This window comes from Mastigoproctus giganteus, chromosome 6 (assembly GCF_048544385.1).
Source record: "Mastigoproctus giganteus isolate SK-2022 chromosome 6, ASM4854438v1, whole genome shotgun sequence".
Taxonomy (NCBI): Eukaryota; Metazoa; Arthropoda; class Arachnida; order Uropygi; family Thelyphonidae; genus Mastigoproctus; species Mastigoproctus giganteus.
In genome coordinates this window covers 81,495,194-81,517,742 of record NC_143580.1, presented here as the reverse complement: position 1 = coordinate 81,517,742, position 22,549 = coordinate 81,495,194, and the positions used below count along the sequence as shown (strand labels likewise).

The window sequence follows — 22,549 nt, the reverse complement described above, 5'->3', positions numbered from 1 at the left end:
AAGGAGTCTTTCACTCCCATCGCGCGTTATCTCTTAAGTTCTCAAAAACCTGCACAGAAAAACCAATCAGCTGCCACTCCTATATCAGTACCTCCTAATGCTCCACAAGTAACAAAGGTAATTATGAAAGAAAAGAATAAGAAAGGGGAAGTCTCCCCTACTACCCAAGAAAACATGGATGTTGAGCAGAAGGAGGTACCCGAAGATTCAGTCTTGGAACTCTTTACGGAGGAGGAAATGGACACGGGACAGCATCCATTCTTTCCCAAAAAAGATAAACCCAGGACTGATAAAAGTAAGCCCTCAGCACCTCGGAAGCCGCCTGATGGACCCACCAAGCCAAAATAATGGCTAAATTCCTACAATGGAATTGTCGTGGATTCTGGCGAAATATTGATGACATCGAGGCCCTCCTGCAAAAGCACGAGCCAGTTTGCTTTTGCTTGCAGGAGACATATCTAAAGGCAAATGATGATCCCACCATGCACAGCATCACAATTTTTCGAAAAGATAGAATTGCGGATGGCTCTGTACATGGGGAAGTGGCTATCCTTGTGGGTAACCAGACCCCAGTGCAGCCCTTGCTAATTACAACTAGCATAGAAGCTGTTGCAATTCGCCTTACGGTGGGATTTTTATTAACCGTCTGCTCTGTCTATTTGCCACCTGGGACTGACATCTCCCAGGAAGACCTCGATGATCTTCTAATGCAGTTGCCTCCCCCTTTCTTACTTCCCGGGGATTTTAATGAACATAACACCCTGTGGGGTAGTGCTAACATCAATGGAAGGGGACGAGTCATAGAGCATATGCTAAATGACAATGACCTTTCCCTTCTAAATACTGGAACCTTCTTCCACATGCCTACCCGTACTTTTTCTGCCATTGATCTCTCTATCTGCTCCCCTTCACTCACTTGGGAAGTGGAGGAGAATCCATACGGAAGCGATCACTTCTCTGTGATAACCTCGTTACAAAGTGGGAGACCATGTCTTCCCTTCAGGTTACCACGGTGGAAGATTGATCAGGCTGACTGGACTGCCTTCCAACATCAGGCAAATTTTGATCTTAGCACAGTCAGTCAAGAGCCTATCAATGATGCAGTTACGTACATCACAGAAATTATTGTCCAAGCAGCTGCGAATGCTGTTCCAAAAACATCTGCCCGGTTTCCACCATTTCCCAAGCCTTGGTGGAATTCACGATGCACAGCAGCAAAAAAGGCTCAAAACAAAGCGTGGGGGATATTCCGCCGATATCCTACCACGACCAACCTTATAGCCTTTAAACGTGCACGAGCCAAAGCATGATATATCCGCCGTCAGAGTCAAAAGGAATCGTGGATCCGTTTTACATCATCTTACATATTACATATTAACCAGTCTACCAACTCTAAGGTAGTCTGGGATAAAATCCGGAAAATGAAGGGGAAATATACATCCCACCCTTCTTCAATCCTAGATTATAATGGATGCGCGATTGCAGATCCAACTGCAATAGCCAATTCTCTTGGGGAAACATTCTCCAACATCTCTGCAACATCTTCGTATTCCCCAGAGTTCCTGGTCCTGAAATATAAAATCGAAAAACAGGCACTTAACTTTAAATCTAAGAGCATTTATCCCTACAACGGGGATTTCACTATTCAGGAACTGAAAAGAGCCCTCGCTCTTTCCAAAGCAAGTGCTGTTGGACCAGATGGCATCCATTATGAAATGATTAAGCATCTTTCACCAAAATCTATGGATTATCTGCTCTTTCTATATAACAGAATCTTTATTGAAGGGCAGTTTCCGGATTCCTGGCGCAAGGCAATCGTTCTTGCCTTTGCTAAGCCAGGAAAGGATCCAAAAGTCACTACCAATTACCATCCTATTGCTCTGACTAGCTGTCTGTGCAAAATCCTGGAGAGAATGGTTAATTCTCGTTTAATATGGTACTTAGAATTAAATGACCTTCTCTCCAACATCCAGTGCGGCTTCCGAAGGAACCGGTCCACTTTGGACCATCTTATTAGACTGGAAACATCCATCCGGGATGCTTTCCTAAAACACGAACACTTGGTGTCAGTGTTCTTTGACATGGAGAAAGCGTATGACACAACTTGGAGATTTGGCATTTTAAAAGATTTACATAGCCTAGGCCTTAGAGGGCGTCTCCTCTTTTTTATTCAAAACTTTTTAGCCAATCGATCTTTCCAAGTTCGTGTGGGCTCCTCACTCTCTCGTTCCTTTAGTCAAGAGGAGGGAGTACCACAAGGATCAGTATTAAGTGTCACGCTTTTTGCCATCAAAATAAATTCCATTACAGAACAACTTCCTCCAACTGTAAACAGTGCACTCTATGTTGATGACTTTAGCATTTTTTGTCAGTCGTGCAACATGAGGGTTATTGAAAGACAACTGCAGAAAGCCATTGATAGTCTGAATTCCTGGGCACTTGGCAATGGCTTCAGGTTCTCGCCGGAGAAGACCGTTTGCATACACTTTTGTCGCAAGCGTAATCTTCATCCTGAACCTGAATTAAGGCTCAGACAAAATGCTATTCCAGTAGCAGCGAACACAAAATTTTTGGGACACATATTTGACAAAAAGCTGACTTTTCTGGATCATATCCGTCAGCTCCGCACAAAGTGCACACGTGGGCTTAATATTCTCCGCTTGCTCTCCTCTACATCTTGGGGAGCAGACTGATGCACCTTTCTTCGACTTTACCATGCACTTGTGCGATCCAAACTAGATTATGGTTCCCAGGTATATTCCTCAGCCAGAAACAGTGTCCTTCGATGGCTGGACCCCCGTCCATCATCAGGCCCTACGTATTACTACTGGAGCATATCGCACATCTCCTGTCCAGAGCTTATACGTCGAAGCAAACGAACCACCGTTATTGCTTCGACGTAAGCAGTTGTCTTTAAAGTACGCTTTAAAACTGAAATCCCTGCCAGACCATCCTACATGGCCATTTGTTTTTGAGCCACGATGGGAAAATTTATACAAAACCCGTAAGACTGCCAATCGTCCTTTTGGTATTCATCTCCAAGAGCTACTCAAAGAACTTAATATCAAGGTAGACAAGGTTGCCCAAACACCAAAGCAACCCTTTCCACCCTGGCATGCTCATGTCCCGGCATGTGACTTGTCCCTTAGAAATTGAGGAAAGTTGGACACTCCATCATCGGTCTACCTGCAGCTTTATTCACCACACCGAGCTGAACATTCTGACTTCGCGCCAGTTTACACAGACGGCTTGAAGTCAGAATCATATGTGGGATCTGCTGCTGTCTTTACAGACAGCACTACATCGGAGCAGATGCCCTCTGAATATAGTATATTTACTGCAGAGCTGCATGCTATAGAGTTAGCCTTGGATCACATTAGTGAATGCCAATACCAACGGTTCATTTTATATTCCGATTCTCTCGGTGTGTTACAGGCTTTAATATCTGTGAGGTATAATCCTCATCCAGTTCTGTCTAGTATTCAGCAGAAGATTCACTTCCTCCGTGGACGTGAATATGATATCTGCTTCTGCTGGAGTCACAGCCACATTGGGATTAGGGGAAATGATTTGGCTGACGCCGCAGCCAAATCAGCAATTCCCAATAATAACCGCTGCCTGTTAGTCCCCTATACAGACTACAGGCAAATAATACACCAAAAGGTATATAACCAATGGCAGCACTTGTGGAATAGACAGACTGGGAATAAACTATATTGTATAAAGCCTGTAATTGAACCGTGGCAGTCTAGTCTGTGCAGGAATCGTAAGGAGGAAGTTGTTCTTGCCTGGACCCGCATAGGACACAGTCATTTAACTCATTTGTTTTTGCTGAGGGCTGATGACCCTCCTATGTGTGTGTTCTGTGGCACAATTTTAACTATCAGACACATTTTAATTGATTGTCCAGATTTTAGTAATATCCGTTTTACTGCTTTTAATCATCTGACTGAGCCGTATACACTCAGCCTGATTTTATCCGACAATGACAATGTCTGCTATTTTTAAATTTTTAAAATCAGTAAATATTTTTGCTCGTTTATAAAATTTACATTTTTCTTATACCTCTTGACCTAGTGACCCAACTAATTAGGTCACTGAAAGTTTAAATTTTTTTATAAATGACATGGTCTTGGCGCATTATAGCCTTAGTAGCTAATGCGCCAATAAAATCAAAACAAACAAACAAACAAATCTGTTAATTTTAATAATTATAATTTAAACAATCATTTATTAAAATTTAAGGAAGTGATTTAATTAATTTTTTTTTTATAACTTTGTTCCATTTAAATATAATAGTAAACTTTCTATATATACCCTCATGAAACAAAACTTGAAATTACTTTCTCTTAATTTTTAATTCAGTTTATTTTACTTTTTATCCTTGTATTTGTACTTGTTTCTGTAATTATTATTTTTAATTATGAATTTTATGCTTACTGTTCTTTTTCTTTTTCGCTTCTTCCAGCTGCAGATTCTTTTTTGTAACACTGAAGTTTTATAATAAAAATGAAATAAATGAAATACTTGTTATATTACAATACTGCTACCTTTTATACTAGGTAGTAGATGACTCTCATCAACCGGTGCAATACCACCACTTTGCTTATTGGAGGCTTGAAGTGGTGGAACCCATATTTAGTCTCCAGAGTTAAGTTCCGGTCAACCCTTCCCCATATCTTCCATTGTGCAGTATGATTGATGACTTTTGAGGTTATGATGAACATCATGGTGAGATCCAATCTTCCTTGCATTTCGAGAGTACAGCTTTAAAATGGTGTTCGTAGGCCAGCAGCTAGTTAGTACACCAGACCGAACCTATTGGTAACTCTTTAGGAGGCTTCCAGATCAGCTAGTGTATAATTTTGCTACCTCAGCTCTGCCAGATAGTGACTGGAGGGAGTCCGAGTAGTGTGTATGCGGGGGAGGGGCATTGTCGAGGCCACATTATGTCAAGGATCTGGGTATATTCTTACCATGTGTACTCTATATCCAAAAATTTCATTACTTCATACAGCAAGTCTCCCCCCCCACACTTTTTCTTATAGAGTAAGCTTATCTGTGAAAAGATCTAAACCTCCCAAATACTTCCTAGTTAATTTCACAAATATATGTGGCCTCAAGTCTAATCTCAATGATGTCCATTTCCATTTGCAGTCTGCCAAACCCCATGTACTTTTTCTGACAGAATTTCAGTTATCAGTTTATTCAACTACTGCTCATCTCAGTTGCCCAAATTAAAATAATTTAAGAGAATAATTTAGTACAAAGGTCATTTAAGACTTGAGCAAAAAGTGTTTGATTGCTGCTTAAATTTGCAAGACAATAATCTGATATTTTTATGAACTTTAATAGAAATATTAGAATGTCGTCCTTTATGATTCGCTGTATGATTCCTTTTGCCTCAAAGGTGGTACTTGTGCATATGTCCGTTCTAATATTCCCTGTCTCTGACGGAATATCAGAACGGAATCTGGAATAATTTGGAATCTCCTCTTTTCAATCTTCTCTGGCTTAAAATCTCTTTACCTCGTTGTGTCAAATTCAATCTCTTGGAGCTCTTTGACTTCCTCTCTTTGCAACTTGATTTTCTCTAGTCCAACTTTCCTAACAGTGAGGTTATTTTCCTCGGTGATTTTAATGTTCACAACTCCAGCTGGCTTCCATTTTCTAGTCACACTGACCCAGCTGGTCGAGATACTGAGGCTTTTGCAATTACTAATGACCTTGCACAGATTGTTTATTTACCTAAAAGAATACCGGACAATCCTAACCATACAGCCAACACGCTTGATCTTTTTCTCACAAGCAACCCTTCTAAGTACACGGTCGAAGTGATTTGTCTTTTAGGCACCTGAGATCACAACTTGGTGACTGTCTCTTCTCCAGTGGAGCTTTTATCTCATGGCTATTTCCAACCTTGTATTGTTTAGCATTACAAGAATGCAAAATGGGATGACCTGCGAGATTTCTTTTCTTTTCCTTGGTCAGATTACTGTTTCAAAACTTCTGATGTCAATGTTTGCTCAGATTGTGTCAGTGAAATTATTCTTGTAGGAATGGAATCCTTTATTCCACAGTCCACTTTAAAATCTCCGATTCCTTTATCGAAAATTTGATTTTCCAATAAACGTGCTAAGGCTGTTCAAGAGAAGGACATTGCATATCGTAATTGGTTTGTTTCCAATTCCTCAGTTTTATTTTCTGCATACACCATAAGCTCGCAATAATTGTAAACCAGTTATTAATCAATTCAAACTAGATTTTGAACAGGCTAATAGTAGAAAACTTGCTTCTTGCCATAATGGTAGCCGAGCATTCTGGTCTCTTTCCAAAGCTATTGGCTGCAACTTTTGCCCATCTCTGCTCCCACCTCTGTCCAAACCAGATGGTTCTGTTGTCACTTCAGCCAAGGATAAAACTGACCTGCTAGCATTCTATTTTTCTTCCAACTCGTGTATTCATGATCTTGGTAAAACACCTCCCACCATTCCCAACACGCTCCATCCAATGCCACCTGTGGTCTTCCGTCAAAAGGATGTCAGAAGGATTTTGACGAATCTTGATGCTAAGAAAGCTCCAGGTCCCAATGGTATTTCTGCACTTGTTCTCAAAACCTGTGCTCCTGAACTTACTCCTGTTCTTTACTGCTTTTTTCACTTTCTTATTCCAAAGGTGTTTTTCTTTCTGCCTGGAAATTTCCTCATATCCAGCCAGTTCCTAAAAACGGTTACAAATCCCTCCCATCCAATTATTGTCCAATTGCGGTTACTTCTACTCTTTCAAAGTTAATGGAGAAATCAATTAACCGCCAACTCTTAAACTATCTAGAAACATTCCATCTAATCAACGATCGCCAGTATGGATTCCAGCAGTGTCAATCCACTGGTGATATTCTGGCTTATGTTACCCATTTATGGACTAATTCAATGGAAACGTTTGGTGAAACAGAAGCAGTTGCCCTTGACATCTCAAAGGCTTTCGATCGTGTTTGCCATAAAGGTCTTCTAAACAAGCTTCCATCTTATGGTTTGCCAACTGTTTTTTGTAATTTGTTATCCAGTTTTCTCTGTAATCACTCACTGAGGGTGATGGTAGATTGCTCTCTGTCTTCTAACTTCTTCACTAATGCTGGTGTCCCCCAAGGTTCAGTTCTTTCCCCCACTGTTTTCCTCTTGTATATTAATGACCTTCTTCCATTGACTGGAAATCCTATCCATGGTTTTGCTGATGATAGCACATTGCATTCCACTTTCCATTTCAAGAAATCTTGCCCTGCTCAATTAGCTTCAACTTCTGAAATATCTGCTATCAATTCCTTAAATGTCGATCTCCAGGTAATTCTCCAGTGGGGTAAAGAGAATTTAGTTGATTTCAATCCTTCTAAAACTCAGTCTTGTCTTATATCTCGCAAAAAGGATTCTTCTGCTCCTATACTTATCTTTGGTGAAACTCCGATTTCTAAGCTAAATGATATATCTCTTTTGGTGATTATCCTGATTTCTAATCTCTCTTGGCACAAGTACAATACAAATATTGCTTCCTCTGCATCTAAAAAACTTGATTTTCTCTTTCCTTCTCGGCATTACTTTTCTTCCAAACAGCTGTTCACTCTGTACAAATCGTAACCCCCCCCCCACCATGGAATATTGTTCCCACATCTGCACTAAAACCTCTCTCAGGCTTCTAGATTCCATTCAGAAGAGGGCAGTTAGTTTAATTATTGACTTCTCTCTAACAGAGTCTCTCCACTCGCTGTCTCATAGACGTACTGTTTCTGTGCATGTCTTTTCTACAGACACTTCCATGGGCACTGTTCTTCTGAATTGACTTCTATAATTCCCGCTCTCTCTTTCAAAACAGTCCAAACACTTGCTGCCACCAGCCAACATCCATTTTCTGTCCAGTTTGAAACTCACAGAACCAACTTTTCGTCTTCCTTGTTTATTCATTCAACTGCTGTTTTCTGGAACAACCTTCCTTCATACGTATTTCCTGAAGTTTACCGCCTACAGATGTTCAAGTCCGACGTCAACAAATATCTTCTTTCATCTTCTCAACCTCAAACCCAAGCTCAGTACTAAGGACTATAGGTTCTAATACCTCTCGTGTTTGGGGTTTTCATAAAAAAAAATATATATATATATATATACACAGTTGATTCCGGTTACTTCGGACACATTGGGACTAGTGCATTTTACCCCGGTTAAGCGGCTGCCACAATTATCTGAAGTTTCACGTAAAAAAAGTTAAAAATACAATGGATCCCCACTTTACAATTAGTTCACTGTACAAGCAAATCACGTTACGATGGAGTCACCTCAGTAAAGTACCGTTCGCTATACGACGTGTAGTAAGCGCCGGTCATTGTGATCACGTTTGTGAATTGAATTTTAATTCTCTTAAACAGCAATTCTAATTAGTGAAAATATGAGGAATATTATCCACAGGCTATAAAAGATATTAAGCACAGATTTACCCTTTATTACCTTACCAATTAAAAAATTAAATGATACATGAAAATTGGAAGAATATATGTGATAATCGGAATAATTAATATGTACTGTAATATGTATATACTAACTACATAGTTGACATTTATTTACTGAGATTTGTGGGTGGGGGGTTAAAATTTAAAACAGTAAAAAGATAAGCAATCAATAACAAAGAACACTGCACACACAAATTGCAAATAACACGATACGGGTAAGTGAGAACGGAGTAACAAGTTACGAAGCTTTAAAAAGAGGAATGAAGAGAAGATCTGAAAATTAATTTTTTTTATATGATTGAAGATTCCATGGAAGTGTAAACACATTTCACCATAATAACTCGCAGAATTCCGGCTGTCGGTAATATCGCAAATTCAATAAGATTTCAAGTTTACTATCCATTTATGATAGATTGCACTAACAGAAAAGCCCAATAAACAGGTGACTGCTAATTGTTTTTATTGTTTTATGGTATTGACCTCCAGAAATCCGACTGAACCACGTGGTACGGTCAGAGACAATCATTAGGTAATCTCCAGTGCTGCGGTCTCCTGCCCCGATTGAACGGCATGTCGTCCTAATTAAACGTAGTAAACCCTGCTGGCTATTTTCTCAATTCGGTTCTGTTTTTTAAGATTTACCCCAAATAAGCGGCTACCCCCGATCAACTGGTGGCCCAAATAACCAGAATCCACTGTATATATTTATATATAATTATATATATGTATTTATATGTATATACAGTATACACATATATTATTTTTAATAGCTACATTTTTGTTCCCCTGAATTTCATGTACCTCGGGCAAGTTTCCATTTCCATCTAGTTTTAGCAGGACCTTGCCTTTCACAGTATATACATATGTGTATTTTAGTGCAATTGCATCATTTATACACAGCTAAATAAAGATTAGGAAATTTGCAATAGCGGCATCGTTTAAGTTACATCTCATATTGTGAATACTTTCATGACGGGTTGCCATGACATTGCACTACTTCGAATAAGTAATGCTTCACCCGAAGGAGAAGACTGTTGTTACTTATTCTCAGTGGATACCACCACCATCCAGATGACACCGTTTCAGGGCTATTTGGCCCTTCTTTGGTGGGTGGGTAGGTACCCAAGTGATGTAAAGATGGCAAAGCAGTTGTGAAGTATATCTTCACAATATGAGAGATGCCTGATGGTGGGTGAGATACCTACTCACCCACCCACCCACCGAAGAAGGGTCAAATAGCCCTGAAATGGTGCCGTCTGGGTGGTGGTATCCACTGAGAATAAGTAATGTCTTCTCCTTCAGGTGAAGCATTACTTATTCGAAGTAGTGCAATGTCATGGCAACTCGTCGTGAAGGTATTCATAATATGAGATGTAACTTAAACGATGCCATTATTTCAAATTTTCTAATCTTTATTTAGCTGTGTATAAATGATGCAATTGTACTAAAATACACATAGTCTAATCTCTTTCGCAGCTTGAGGCTTTAAGCCCTAATGCATTAGAGTCTTAACTTATATCATATACCATCAGGCATCTCTCATATTGTGAAGATATACTTCAACTATTTTGCCATCATTACATCACTTGGGTACCTACCCACCCACCGAAGAAGGGCCAAATAGGCCTGAAACAGCACCGGGGGAGCCTGATGACGTCCGGAGTTTCCAAGAATAGGCAACAACAGCTTCTCCACTGGGGAAGCGTTGCCTATTCGAGGAGTTTTTGAATGGTGTGAGTTGAAGGAGTTACTGTCCCTTTCATTCTTCTACACCGTTTCTTTTCCTCTTCCACTCCTACTATTACTTTCCCTCTACCTTTTTGCTTTTCTAAGTCTAATAGGGACAACTGGATAGTCGAGTTATTATCCCACACAAATACAAAATAGCCCTGAAACGACACCAGGAGGAACCTGATGATGTCCGGAATTTCCAAGAATAGGTAACAACAGTATTTCTCCACTGGGGAAGCGTTGCCTATTCGAGGAGTTTGAGTTTTTGAGTGGCGTGAGTTGAAGGAGTTACTGTCCCTTTCATTCTTCTACACCGTTTCTTTTCCTCTTTCACTCCTACTATTACTTTCCCTCTACCTTTTTCCTTTAAGTCTAATAGGGACAACCGGAAAATTGAATTATTATCCCACGCAAATACAAAATAGTCCTGAAACGGTGCCACCTGGGTGGTGTTATCCACTGAGAATAAGTAAGAACAGTCTTCTCCTTCGGGGAAGCGTTACTTATTCGAAGTAGTGCAATGTCATGGCAACTCGTCATGAACGTATTCACAATATGAGATTTAACTTAAATGATGCCGCTATTGCAAATTTGCTAATCTTTATTTAGTTGTGTATAAATGATGCAATTGCACTAAAATACACATCGTCTAATCTCTTTTGCAGATTTAAGCCGTAATGCATTACAGTACATACATATGTTATTCTTAAATCGTACATTTTTGTACCCCTGAATTTGATGTACCTGGGGCAGGTTTCCATTTCCATTCTAGTCATAGCAGGACTCTTGCCTTTCACAGTTTATAAACTTTTTTAAATTTTATTTTAGGATAAACTTGCCCTTTGGAAAGCACTACAGAATGTTCCTAGATGTTGGGCTGTGATTCAGCCATTACTGTGTGGAGTCTATCTTCCAAAATGTGAGGATGATAAAGTTTTTCTTCCAACACAGGAAATGTGCCGGGTTACAAGAGGAGTTTGTAGAATAGTGGAAATTGTTCATGGTTGGCCAGAATTTCTTCGTTGTGAGAAAGAAGAAGACTTTCCTTCAGGATGCCGAGTGAGGTTCTTAATGTGATTTGTATTAAATAGTTTATTACAGGAATGAAGGTTTAATTGATTTCATCAAAACTTGTATTATTATTTATAATAGTGCTATTTATATATATATTTTTTTCAGAATCTGCGTGCATGTACATACATACATACATAATAATATTAAATACAGGCAGTTGCTACTTTATGTTTTCACTTTATGAGTTCCTGGGTTTATGAGTTCTTTTTTTCAAGTATCAAGTGTCAACAAAATCAAAAATATGAACATTAATTGCAATAAATAAATGCTAAACTTTCATAAATATGGCATTTCGGACTATGTGTGTGTTTGTTCAGACAGACGAGAGTGTGTCATTGACTCACATAACATAAAGCAGTTACCATGCTGACATTACAAAGAGTGGTTGTGTCGCTCTTCATTTTCGCTGTCTTGTCTTTATTTCAAATTTATCTGGCTTTTTAAGGGGGATAAATTTGAAGGCTGTTTGGAATAAATTTCCTCAGTTTATTGATAATTTTGAAGGACTTCAAGAATCTGCAGAGATTGTACAAAATGAAACAGAAGTTTAATATTGCTAACCAATTGCAGCTTAAGGTTACTACAACTGATGTCACTGGACTGCTTCAAGCACACAATGGGGGGTTCACAAATGAAGACCTCCTTGAAATGGTAAAATATGAAGATGCCGAGGAAGATGATTTAACAGCTGAAACTCCTGTTTGTTCCTTCACTCTCAAGGGGCTTGATGAAGCTTTTCAACACACAGAAAAAGTAATTGAGATTTTCGAGTCACAAGATTCAAATTTCAAGTACACTAGAAAAGTTGCTACAGATTTAAAAAATGCTTATGCATGCTATCTTAAAATTTATAAAGAAAGAGAAGACTGTCTAGGAAACAAATGACTCTTGAAGCATTTCTGAAGAAGACGACTCCTTCTATATTGTTGTGCTTCCAACAAAGAGTGTTGAACCAGCAATGAGTGATGATAAAGAATAAACATTTTTTAATATTTGTATGCTATAAATAATTTCTTTATTATTATAATTTGCTTGGATCCTTCCCATTTCACCATCCATTTGCTACAGATATTTGTGCATTCTGCCTTGAATTTATTTAAGCTGTAAACTTCTACGACAGATGGAAGTTTGTTCCAGCAATCAGCCACCCGCTAGCTAAAGGCAAACTTCTGCACATCATTCTACACCTGTCTTTCCTCAATTTGTATTTGTCCCCTCAGGCAATTAATCTGGCAAGAGGAAGAATCCTATCAGCATTGAGCTTGCTGAAACCATTCAAAGCTGTATACACCTCAAGCAAATCTCTATGCAGGTGCCTAATCTCCAGACACTATAATTTGCAAAACTTAAGCCTTTCTTCTTAAGAGCAACCTTTTATTCCATTCATTAATCTTTTTGCCCCTCTCCTTACTTGTTCCAGCAACTCTACATCCTTCCTAAAATGAGGCCTTCAGACCTATATACAGTATTCAAGGTGTGGCCTGACCATTGCATTATACAAAGGAATAATTACTTCCTTATCCTTGCTAGAAAAACCTGTATGTCATTGGCAAGACACCATGAGCTACTCTTGCAGACGGTCTGCACTGCTCAGATAACTTCATATCTGACTGCACAATTACACCCAGGTCCTTTTCATTCTCTACCACTGTCAGTGTAGTACCACAGAGTTGATACGTTACTCTTGGTGTTACTGCCTCATATGCAATACTTTGCATTTGTAAATGTTAAACGTTTAGTTACCACCTCTCAGCCCATCTGCTCAACTTTTCTAGATCCTGTTGCAGTAGCGTACTGTCATTAGTGTGATGAACAGCCCTGCCAAACAAGATATTGTCTACAAACTTAGACATGCAGCCTGATATACTTTCATCAATATCATTAATAAATACAGAAAACAACAATGGACCCAACACTGAACCCTGGGGTACTCCTCTAATAACATTAGTTCATGAAGAGCACTGTCCATTGATTACTACTCTGTCTTCTCCCACTCGACCATCCCTTTATCCATAGCAGCAACTTGACCTTAATGCCTCACTGCTCCAATTTGTACAACAGTTTTCCATGTGCAACAGTATCAGAAGCTTTCCTAGGTCCAAGTATATAATATCAAAATTATTCTTTGCATCCAGTTCCTTTGTTACCACATCATAGTATCCAATCAAATTGGACAGACAAGACTTCCCCTTAACAAACCCATGCTGTGGCCAAACTATAACTGTCTTTTTATAGTCTTTTAACTGTCTATAACTATAACTGCTTTTTATATTTTTATAGTCCGAACTATAAAAGTCTTGTCTAGATGATCCTGCAGTGCTTCTTTAACCAGTGCCTGCATTAACAACAGGAAATTAACAGGTCTGTAATTACTTGTCACCCTTTGATCCTCCTTTATGAGTTGGGATCACATTTGCACATCTCCAGTCCATGGGTACCTCCCCTGAGTCCAAGGAAGCTCTCATAATAATTATGCTAAGGGTTTGTTTACTTCCTTTGCTGCCTACTTTAATATAACTGGCTAGATCTCATCCACCCCAGGTGCCTTCCTTATGTTTATTTTCAACAATTTCTGCTCCATTTTGCTCTCAGTTATTACAAAATCATTTAGCTTACTGCCAGATTTTAATGCACCTTTGGCATTCCCCACCCTGAATAACTGCTCATGTGTAAATGTTGATGCAAAATTCTCATTTGGTTTGTTAGCTGCCTGAGCAGGATCATCAACAGTTGAACCATCAATATCAAGTGGATCAATCTGATTCATCCCCTTTCTTCTAGTATTTACATAAGTAAAGAACTCTTTGCTGCTTTTCTTTGCAAAGACTTCTTGTAATCTGCCTTTGCCCGCCTAATCTGTGGACGTTTGCCTTTAGCCAGCGGGTGGTTGATTGCTGGAACAAACTTCCATCTGTCCTTGTAGAAGTTGATAGCTTAAATAGATTCAAGGCAGAACTTGACAAACATTTGAAGCGAGTGGATGGGTGAAATAAGGGTTTTTTTTTTTTTTTTTTTGGCTGATTCTATATAAGCTTGCTTTCTTGTATCATGTGCCTTTGCTAATGCTAACTGTTGAATGATCTCCTTTGTGACTTAATTACAGACTAGCTTATATCTGCCATAGGCTTCTGTGTCAACTGATAATTTATATGTATCCCGTGCATTTTTCTTCTCTGCCCCAAATCTCATTAGTTCATCTGACATCTATTTAGGCCTAAATCTTGAACAATATTTCTTAGTTGGTATGAAAAGCCCAGTAGTTTCCAAGATTAATTCTCTGAATGCTTCCCATTTAGAATTTGCTGTTGGTAACATCATCAGTTGGTCCCACTGTATAGAATTTAAAAATTCTGAGACCACTGTAGTAGTTACCTCTTTGATTAAATCCCACATCAGTACACTGTGATCACTGCCATCTAGTGGCTTCTTCACTTGCAGATTCTTAATGCATGAAGAGTTACTACTGATAATCAAATCAAGAGTATTTACTACCTCTGGTTGCCTCCTGAACATGCGACTGTAGAAAACAATCATCCAATAAATTCACAAAACATTGACTGGAACATGTGGTTTGGTCATTCGCACACTAGCAAGGCTAGTGTGCGAATGAGCAACCCACATGTTCCAGTAAATATTGGGGAAATTAAAATCCCCCATTATAAGACAATCTGATTTCCTGGCCCACTCTGTCTCTGTACAGCTGTTCATTATACTCATCAGAGTCATTTGGCGTATAGCACACTCCTACTCTCAATTTTGTTTTTCCAGTGCTTTTGTCACACCAAACTGACTCGCACTGCACTGTCCACCCGTGCCAACCGGATGCACTTCCTTAGATTTTGTTTCTTAACCAATAGCATAATCCCCTCCTGCCTTCCTATCTTGTCTATCTTTCCTGTACACATTGTACTCCCTTAATTCCAATTCTGCATTCCTTAGATATGTGTGACACCATGTCTCTGATATCCCTACAATATTTGCCTTTGATGTTTTGCTCAGCACCTCAAATTCATCAAGTTTATTTACTACACTCCTAGCATTGGTGTACATGCAAATGTTCTTATTCTTAGTTACCCTAACACAGCCCATGTATTTACTTGTTCTGCAATGACTCCCAGCAATCTCCAAAATCCCCAGCACCTTGTTTTCCAGGATGCTGCTGATTCCAATAGAAGCAGTACAAGTATCACTTTCCCCTCTGTCAGCGGGTACTGTTAATCTATTAGTCCGTGTATCCCCACAAGCTAGCAGTTTTCTGACACATCTAACACTGCCTCGATTGTATCAGCAAATATTCTTGCACCCTTTCTATTTAAGTGCCATCCCTGTAGGAGCAGTCTTTCCTATTAACAAGCACAGACCAGGCTGAAAAAAAGTCTACCCCATGAGCCTTGCATAATCTCTCAAGGGTCGAATTGATTGACAAGCCTCTGATCATATTCTCCCTCCTATTGTGTCTGGGCAGAACTGCAGACAGTGTACCTCCATAGCCAGGTGGGCAGGAGCAGCAGTTCATAGCACACGCTTCTTGATTAGACCGGGGTTTGATCCTGTGACCACATAGAGGATGTGGAAAGGTCAAGAAATGACCACCACATAGAGGATGTGGAAAGGTCAAGAAATGACCACCACATATCCCCAGAGCAATATGGCCTTAGTTGCTAATGCTCCTAAAAACCAAATAACAAAAAAATTGCTGACACCTTCAATTTCAATCCTAACTCGCAGCTTTTTTTTTTTTTTTTTTCAACATTGACCTGTACTTGCTAAGTAATTTTGCCATTCTCCTACTCTTAATAACATTGGTGCCAACGAGTACAACAATGTTACCTTTTGAATTATCTAGATTTCTCACAGATTTCTTGCATTATGGTTCAAAATTTGATGTGAAATTTAATACAGCAGCAACCAACGTCCTGATACAGTCTGTCCTCGTATAGCACGATAGTTGCGTTCCTAGAAACCCTCGTGCAATGCAAAATCGCGCAATATAAACAACAGGCCCTATGGGAAAATTGGGGTTAGGTGCCGACCACCCAAGATTGAACACACATTTGGAACCAAAACATTACCAAACACAATAAATAATCGGGTAATTTTAATCGTTATAAAATACTTACGTATTTCATAACGATTAAAATACGTAATAAAAATAATATTATATTATAATAAAGTATTTTTAGTATTTTTTAATACTAAAAAAGTATTTTTTACGGATAAAATACGTATTTTATTCGTAAAAAAATTATTATATTAAATAAAATAGTCGTAATAAAATACTTACGTATTTTATAATACGTAAGTCGTAATAAAATATTGCTAATGCTTTTGCTTCTATCGTAAGCAAACTTGTTTTTTGTTTGATTTTCTATCCAAACAGATGACAGCCGTTCCATCTCTTCCAATTCTTGTCTTAATCTAATGGATTTTAATTACACTTTGAGTTGTTCCCGCTATGAAAGTTGTTTTTATTTTCTCTGCATTCTTTGTAATTCTCGGCGTTGCCTCATTTAGGTCTGTAGCACGTGCAATATCACATGGTCTTTCATTTCGCTCAAAGCGTTTCACAATTTCATATTTTTTCTCTATCGACAGAAGCGGACTGGCCATAAGTCTTACGGGGGAAACCGCGGTGGGCCAGAGGCCGGTGTGATTTTGGCCATAAACCGTATTATGAGGCCACTACAAATTTTCCCGGGTAAAAATTTTTGACCCAGTCCGCCTCTGTTTATCGATATTGCTTCTTTTTTTCTCTCTCTGAATCTGCAGTGTCTTAGCCAGGACGCTTCCTTTTCACACCTTTTAAGTATTTTACTAATTTTTAGGGAATAAAGCAAAATTACAAGATGAGGAGGCACGCTTGATATACATAAACAAAGCTGCGCGCGTGTAGCAACTGAATAAACAACACCGTAAAGGCCGAGATACACTATTAACACCTCACATTTTACTAAAGCACATTTCTGGGGGTTACTACCATAAAACAATAAAAACAATTTCCATTTGCGTTTCTGCTAGTGCAATCTGTTATAAGCTGGTAGTAAACTCCATCTAATTGCATTTGCTATTATATCGATAGCTGTAATTGTGTTGGTTTTTACGTTATTATGGTGAAATGTGTTTCCCCTTCACTGATATAAAACACATAAATACATTTTCAGAATCTTCTTCGTTCCTATCGTGTTGCGTTCAGTTGGGGTGATTCCGCGTTTGACTGCCATTTCTTGTAAACACAAAGGCGAATCGTGTATAAGCGAATTCGGTTCGTGTTATATAAGATAACGTTCCCCTATTTATAAATCGTGTATGATCGAATTCGTGTAATGCAAACACGTGTTATACGAGGACCGACTGTACTTATATCAACTTACCTTCCATTTGAATGCCGTAATTTTACTGCAGAATTATATGCCTTTAAATATGTAATTTTTTACTGATTCAAGTGAAATATATCGCAAACAGGATCCACTAACAAGTACTTCATTCTGAATGAAATCAAATTTCAGTTATGAAAAATTCAAGAAAATCAACAGTGTATGATCTTTTGCTGGATCCCAGCAGATTCTGGGATCTTATGAAATGAATATGCTGATCAGGATGCCAAAAATCAGACAGATACTGAAATGAATCATATTAGTCCTCAGTATGATGAACTTATCATTTTGCATTTGAAATAAATATGGCATACCCATCTTAACTCATGAAGGTTTTGAGATCAAACATGATCCACAACTTTGGAGTTTCTACTCAAATTGACAAAACGTTATCCTTGCCAGGACCCATATTTGACATACTCCTTTCACATCTCTACTTATTAGCTGGAAGTGAACTGCCTCAGTATACTCACTATTATTCAATCCTGGCAGCATGGGCATTCAGTAAACATGTTTATTGAGTGCCCTAAATATCAGCAAGATTAAAATACAACTTTATTATCTATTTCAAATATGCAAGAACCTTGAAATGCAGCTTATCATCGAAGAAGCTAACACTAAAGAATTTTTTACTTTTCTTTTTAAAAAGAATTAGCTTCTCATTTGTAAACAGCTATTTCAAGTTATGTTGTACCTGATAGTATACACTGAGTGATCACTGAATTATGACCACCTACCTAATACTTTATAGGTCCTCCCTTTGCCCTCAGTACTGCAACTATCCAACATGGCATTGATTCCACAAGATGTCAGAAGCGTTCGGGAGGTATGGCCAACCAAGCTGTGTGTAATGCACCCAGCAATGCAGGTATGGAGGTAATTGGTGTATCCAGACGCCTGATATGCCTTTCCATAGTGTGCCACAAGTGGGATTGATATCAGCGGAGTTCGGAGGCCAATCGATATGCTGCAAGTCAGAACTGTGTTCCTCAAACCATTCCTGCAAAACAAGTGCCCGATGACTTGGTGCATTGTCATCTTGGAAGACACCGTTGCCATTTGGGAAAAATTGTAACAAAGCGGGGTGTTACAATTTTCAAGTGTAAAAAAATAATAATAAAAAACGCAATAATCAAAATTACATTTTGTAGCAACCCTAGTAGTAATATCTTAAAAAGCTTAATCTATTTGCACACAAATAAAAATACATTGTTCCACATGCACCAGGGGTCAGAGTTCCTGCCACGAAATATGCCCCACACCATACAACTGCCTCCATCGGCCTGCACTTTTGATACCATGCATGATGGATCAAGAGCCTCATGTTGTTGATGCCAAATCCTTACACAACCATCCACAGTGTAGAGTAAATAACGTTACTCATCTGACCAGCACACCTTTTTCCAGTCTTCTAACGTCCAACTTGCATGCTCTTTGCATCAGGTGAGTCTTTTACGCTGATGAACCTTGGTTAGGGGCGGATGCAGTCAGATATTGTTCTGGGTTGGCCCATGTTGTATTGGGTAGTCAACTCTTCAGTGGTGTTGTGCCTGTTAGCCTGTACGAGTCATTGGACCCGGCGTTCACCTCTAACCTCTCTTGATGTTAACCTTTCGCTGACCTTTGCAGTTTCACCGTCAGGTCGTTGGTTGACCATCTTGACACCAGTCCTGGTACACTTTAACTGCGGCGGTTCTTGAACACCCCACCAGTTCAGCCATTTGGGAAATCGAAGCACCAGCTTGTCGAGCATCCACAATCTGTCCTTTATCAAAGTCCGTTAAATCCTTCCTATTACCCATCACGCTCAGAATTTTACTACCTACTGAACCACTGACACATTTATGCTATGTAGATCGACTAACTCCGCACTCTCGTACCTCACGTGGTCAACGGGTCGCATTCTGTTTTCATAGGGGTGACCATAATTCAGTGATCACTCAGTGTATATTGACAGGTGCTGTAGAATCTCAAAGTATGTAAAGTTTAGGTTCCTGGTACCTCTGCATAAGTGAGAATTCATGTAAGTTGGGGTTCCACTTGTAGAAAACTATTATACTAAAGTAATTCCTATAAATCATATATGCATTTATATAAACTTTTTTTTTGTAAATTGAATGTACATAAATCTCGATTAAACTACAGATAGGATGAGTCATCTGTCTTCATAATGGGTACAGCTCTAGAGTGGGGGCTGCATTTAGCCTAAAGACACATGCATTACTGTCTCTATTAATCTATAAGGTATCATCTAGTTCAAGTACAGAATTCTTGCTTGTCTGAATGAAAAGTGGATACTTTGTATTTGCTATGACATTGAATTCCCTCTTTATTCTTTCTCTTCCCCCTCTCATGAGTCACTGTTATGTATTATGAGTCACAAACGTAAGTATGCATCAGGAGATCAGTTATGAGTAGGATAATATACTCCAAGTTCACTTATTAGTATTAGCCATATAGTGCGAGGAAGCCACAGGCTTTTGCTGCACCAGCAATAAAAAAAAAATAAAAGTAGATATGAAAATAGACAAATTATGTGCTTCCCTCTTCACATAGGTAATCATCCACTTGACCTTTGAATTTCTTCGAACTGTCAGCCTCAACTACCCGTGGAGACAACTTGTTCCAGTAATCAGCTGCTCACTGGCTAAAAGAGAACTTCCCACATTCTAAACCTCTTTCCCTGTAATTTGAATCCATTAATATTTTGAATTTATTTATTAATTTCACTCTTATAAAAAAATTCCAGAACTAGGATTCTGGAATTTTTTATGAGTGAAAATTTCGCCTTCATTCATTTTACTAAACTGTCTTGGGGTCTATAAACCTCAGTCAGGTCCCCTGTAAGGTGCTTGGTTGCTAAACTCTGTAGCCCATGTAATTGAATTCTTTCCTCGTACTGATCTCACCATGTGAATTGCCCATCTTTCAAAAAGCTTAATTTTTTTTTTTTTTTTTTTTTTTTTTAAGATCAGGTTTCCATACTTGGATGCAGTATATTCCAACTCCAGTATGTAGTTTGAGATTCTACTGTCTAGTGGTTTGGCACTTGTTACTTGTTTGGGGAGGTTTGGGTTTGATTTCCATCTCTGACTATAAGGATTTCTCAATTCCTCTTCAATCAAGGCTGTAGTTAGCTGATCTCAGATTGAAGGAATAGGGTTTTCCCCCATGTGTTATTCAGCCTACACTTATTAGTTGGCCTTTGAAAGTTGTATGAGTTGGCCTGTGACCACACACACACACACACACACACACACACACACACACACACACACACACACTGATATACCTAAAACCCATAGATGATGTCACTGAATATATTAGCATTAATAGAGGCATGTGATGCAAGAAAGCAAGCTTCAGCATCAGCCAAAAAAAAAAAAAAAAAAACCCTTCCACTTCACCCCTCCATTCGTTCGAAATACCTGTCCAGCTGAGCCTTAAATTTATTTAGGCTATCAACTTCCACAACAAGGGATGGAAGTCTGTTCCACCAACCAACTACCCGCTGGCTAAAGGCAAATTTCCGCACATTTATCCTACATCTGTCTTTCCTCAATTTGAATTTATGCCCTCTCAGGTGATTATTCTGAGAGCAAGAGGCAGTATCCCATCAGCATTGAGCATGCTCAAACCATTCAAGGCTTTGTACACCTCTATCAGATCACTTCACCGGTGCCTAGTCTCCAGACACTGTAATTTGCAAAACTTAAAGCCTTTCTTCGTAAGAGCAACCCTTCATTCCGTTCACTAACCTTGTTGCCTTTCTCTGTACTCGTTCCAGCAGCTCTACATCCTTCTTGAAATGAGGCCTCCAGACCTGTATATAGTACTCAAGGTGTGGCCTGACCATTGCCTTATACAAGGGAATAATCACCTCCCTATCCCTGCTAGAAAAATTCCTGTATATCATTGATAAGACACCATGAGCTACTCTTGCAGCCCATCTGCACTGCTCAGAGAACTTCATATCTGCCTGCACAATTACCCCCAGGTCCTTTTCATTCTCTACCACTGTCAGTGTTGTACCACAGAGTTGATACAGAGTTGCTCTGGGGTTGCTGTTTCCCATATGTAGTACTTGACATTTGTCAATGTTAAACTTCATTTGCCACCTCTCAGCCCATCTGCTCAACCTTTCCAGATCGTGTTGCAGCAGCAGCATAGCGTCAGTAACGTCCTTAACAACCCTGTCAACCTTTGTATCATCTGTAAACTTGGACATTAAGCCTGATATACCATCATCAATATTATTTATAAATACAGAAAACAACAATGGACCCAACACTGAACTCTGAGGGACTCCACTAATAACATTAGTCCATTAAGCAGTGTCCATTAATTACCACTCTCTGTCTTCTGTCACTATTTAGTGTGGCATTGGTAGCAACAATTTGCCACCAATGCCACACTGCTCCAATTTGTGCAGCAGTCTTCCGTGTGCAACAGTGTCAAAAGCCTTTCTAAGATCCAAATATATAATATCAGAGTTATTCCCTGCATCCAATTCTTTTGTGACTACATCATAGTATCCAATCAAATTGACCAGGCAAGACCTTCCCTTAACAAAACCATGCTGTGTCTGAGCTATAACTGAATTCTTGTGAAGATGATCCTGCAGTGCTTCTTTAACCAGTGCTTCCATTAATTTTCCTGGAACAGAAATTAAACTCACAGGTCTATAATTACTTGTGTCAGCCTTTGATCCTCCTTTGTGAATTGGGGTTACATTTGCACATCTCCAGTCTGTGGGTACCTCCCCGAGTCCAAGGAAGCTGTCATAATTATGGCTGACGGTTTGCTTACTTCCTTTGCTGTCTCCTTTAATATAACTGGATAGATCCCATCCACCCCAGGTGCCTTTTTTGTATTTATC

At 39.1% G+C, this 22,549-nt stretch overlaps 1 protein-coding gene across 1 annotated transcript in view; it reads left to right on the top strand.

Annotated features, from left to right (window-relative positions):
* smo (smoothened, frizzled class receptor) overlaps positions 1-22,549 on the top strand; it is a 289,675-nt gene that overhangs the window by 20,136 nt on the left and 246,990 nt on the right. Inside the window, exon 2 of the mRNA XM_090376231.1 lies at positions 11,051-11,281. Within this exon, the coding sequence (XP_090232357.1) occupies positions 11,051-11,281 (231 nt within the window). The remainder of the gene's footprint in view (positions 1-11,050; positions 11,282-22,549) is intronic.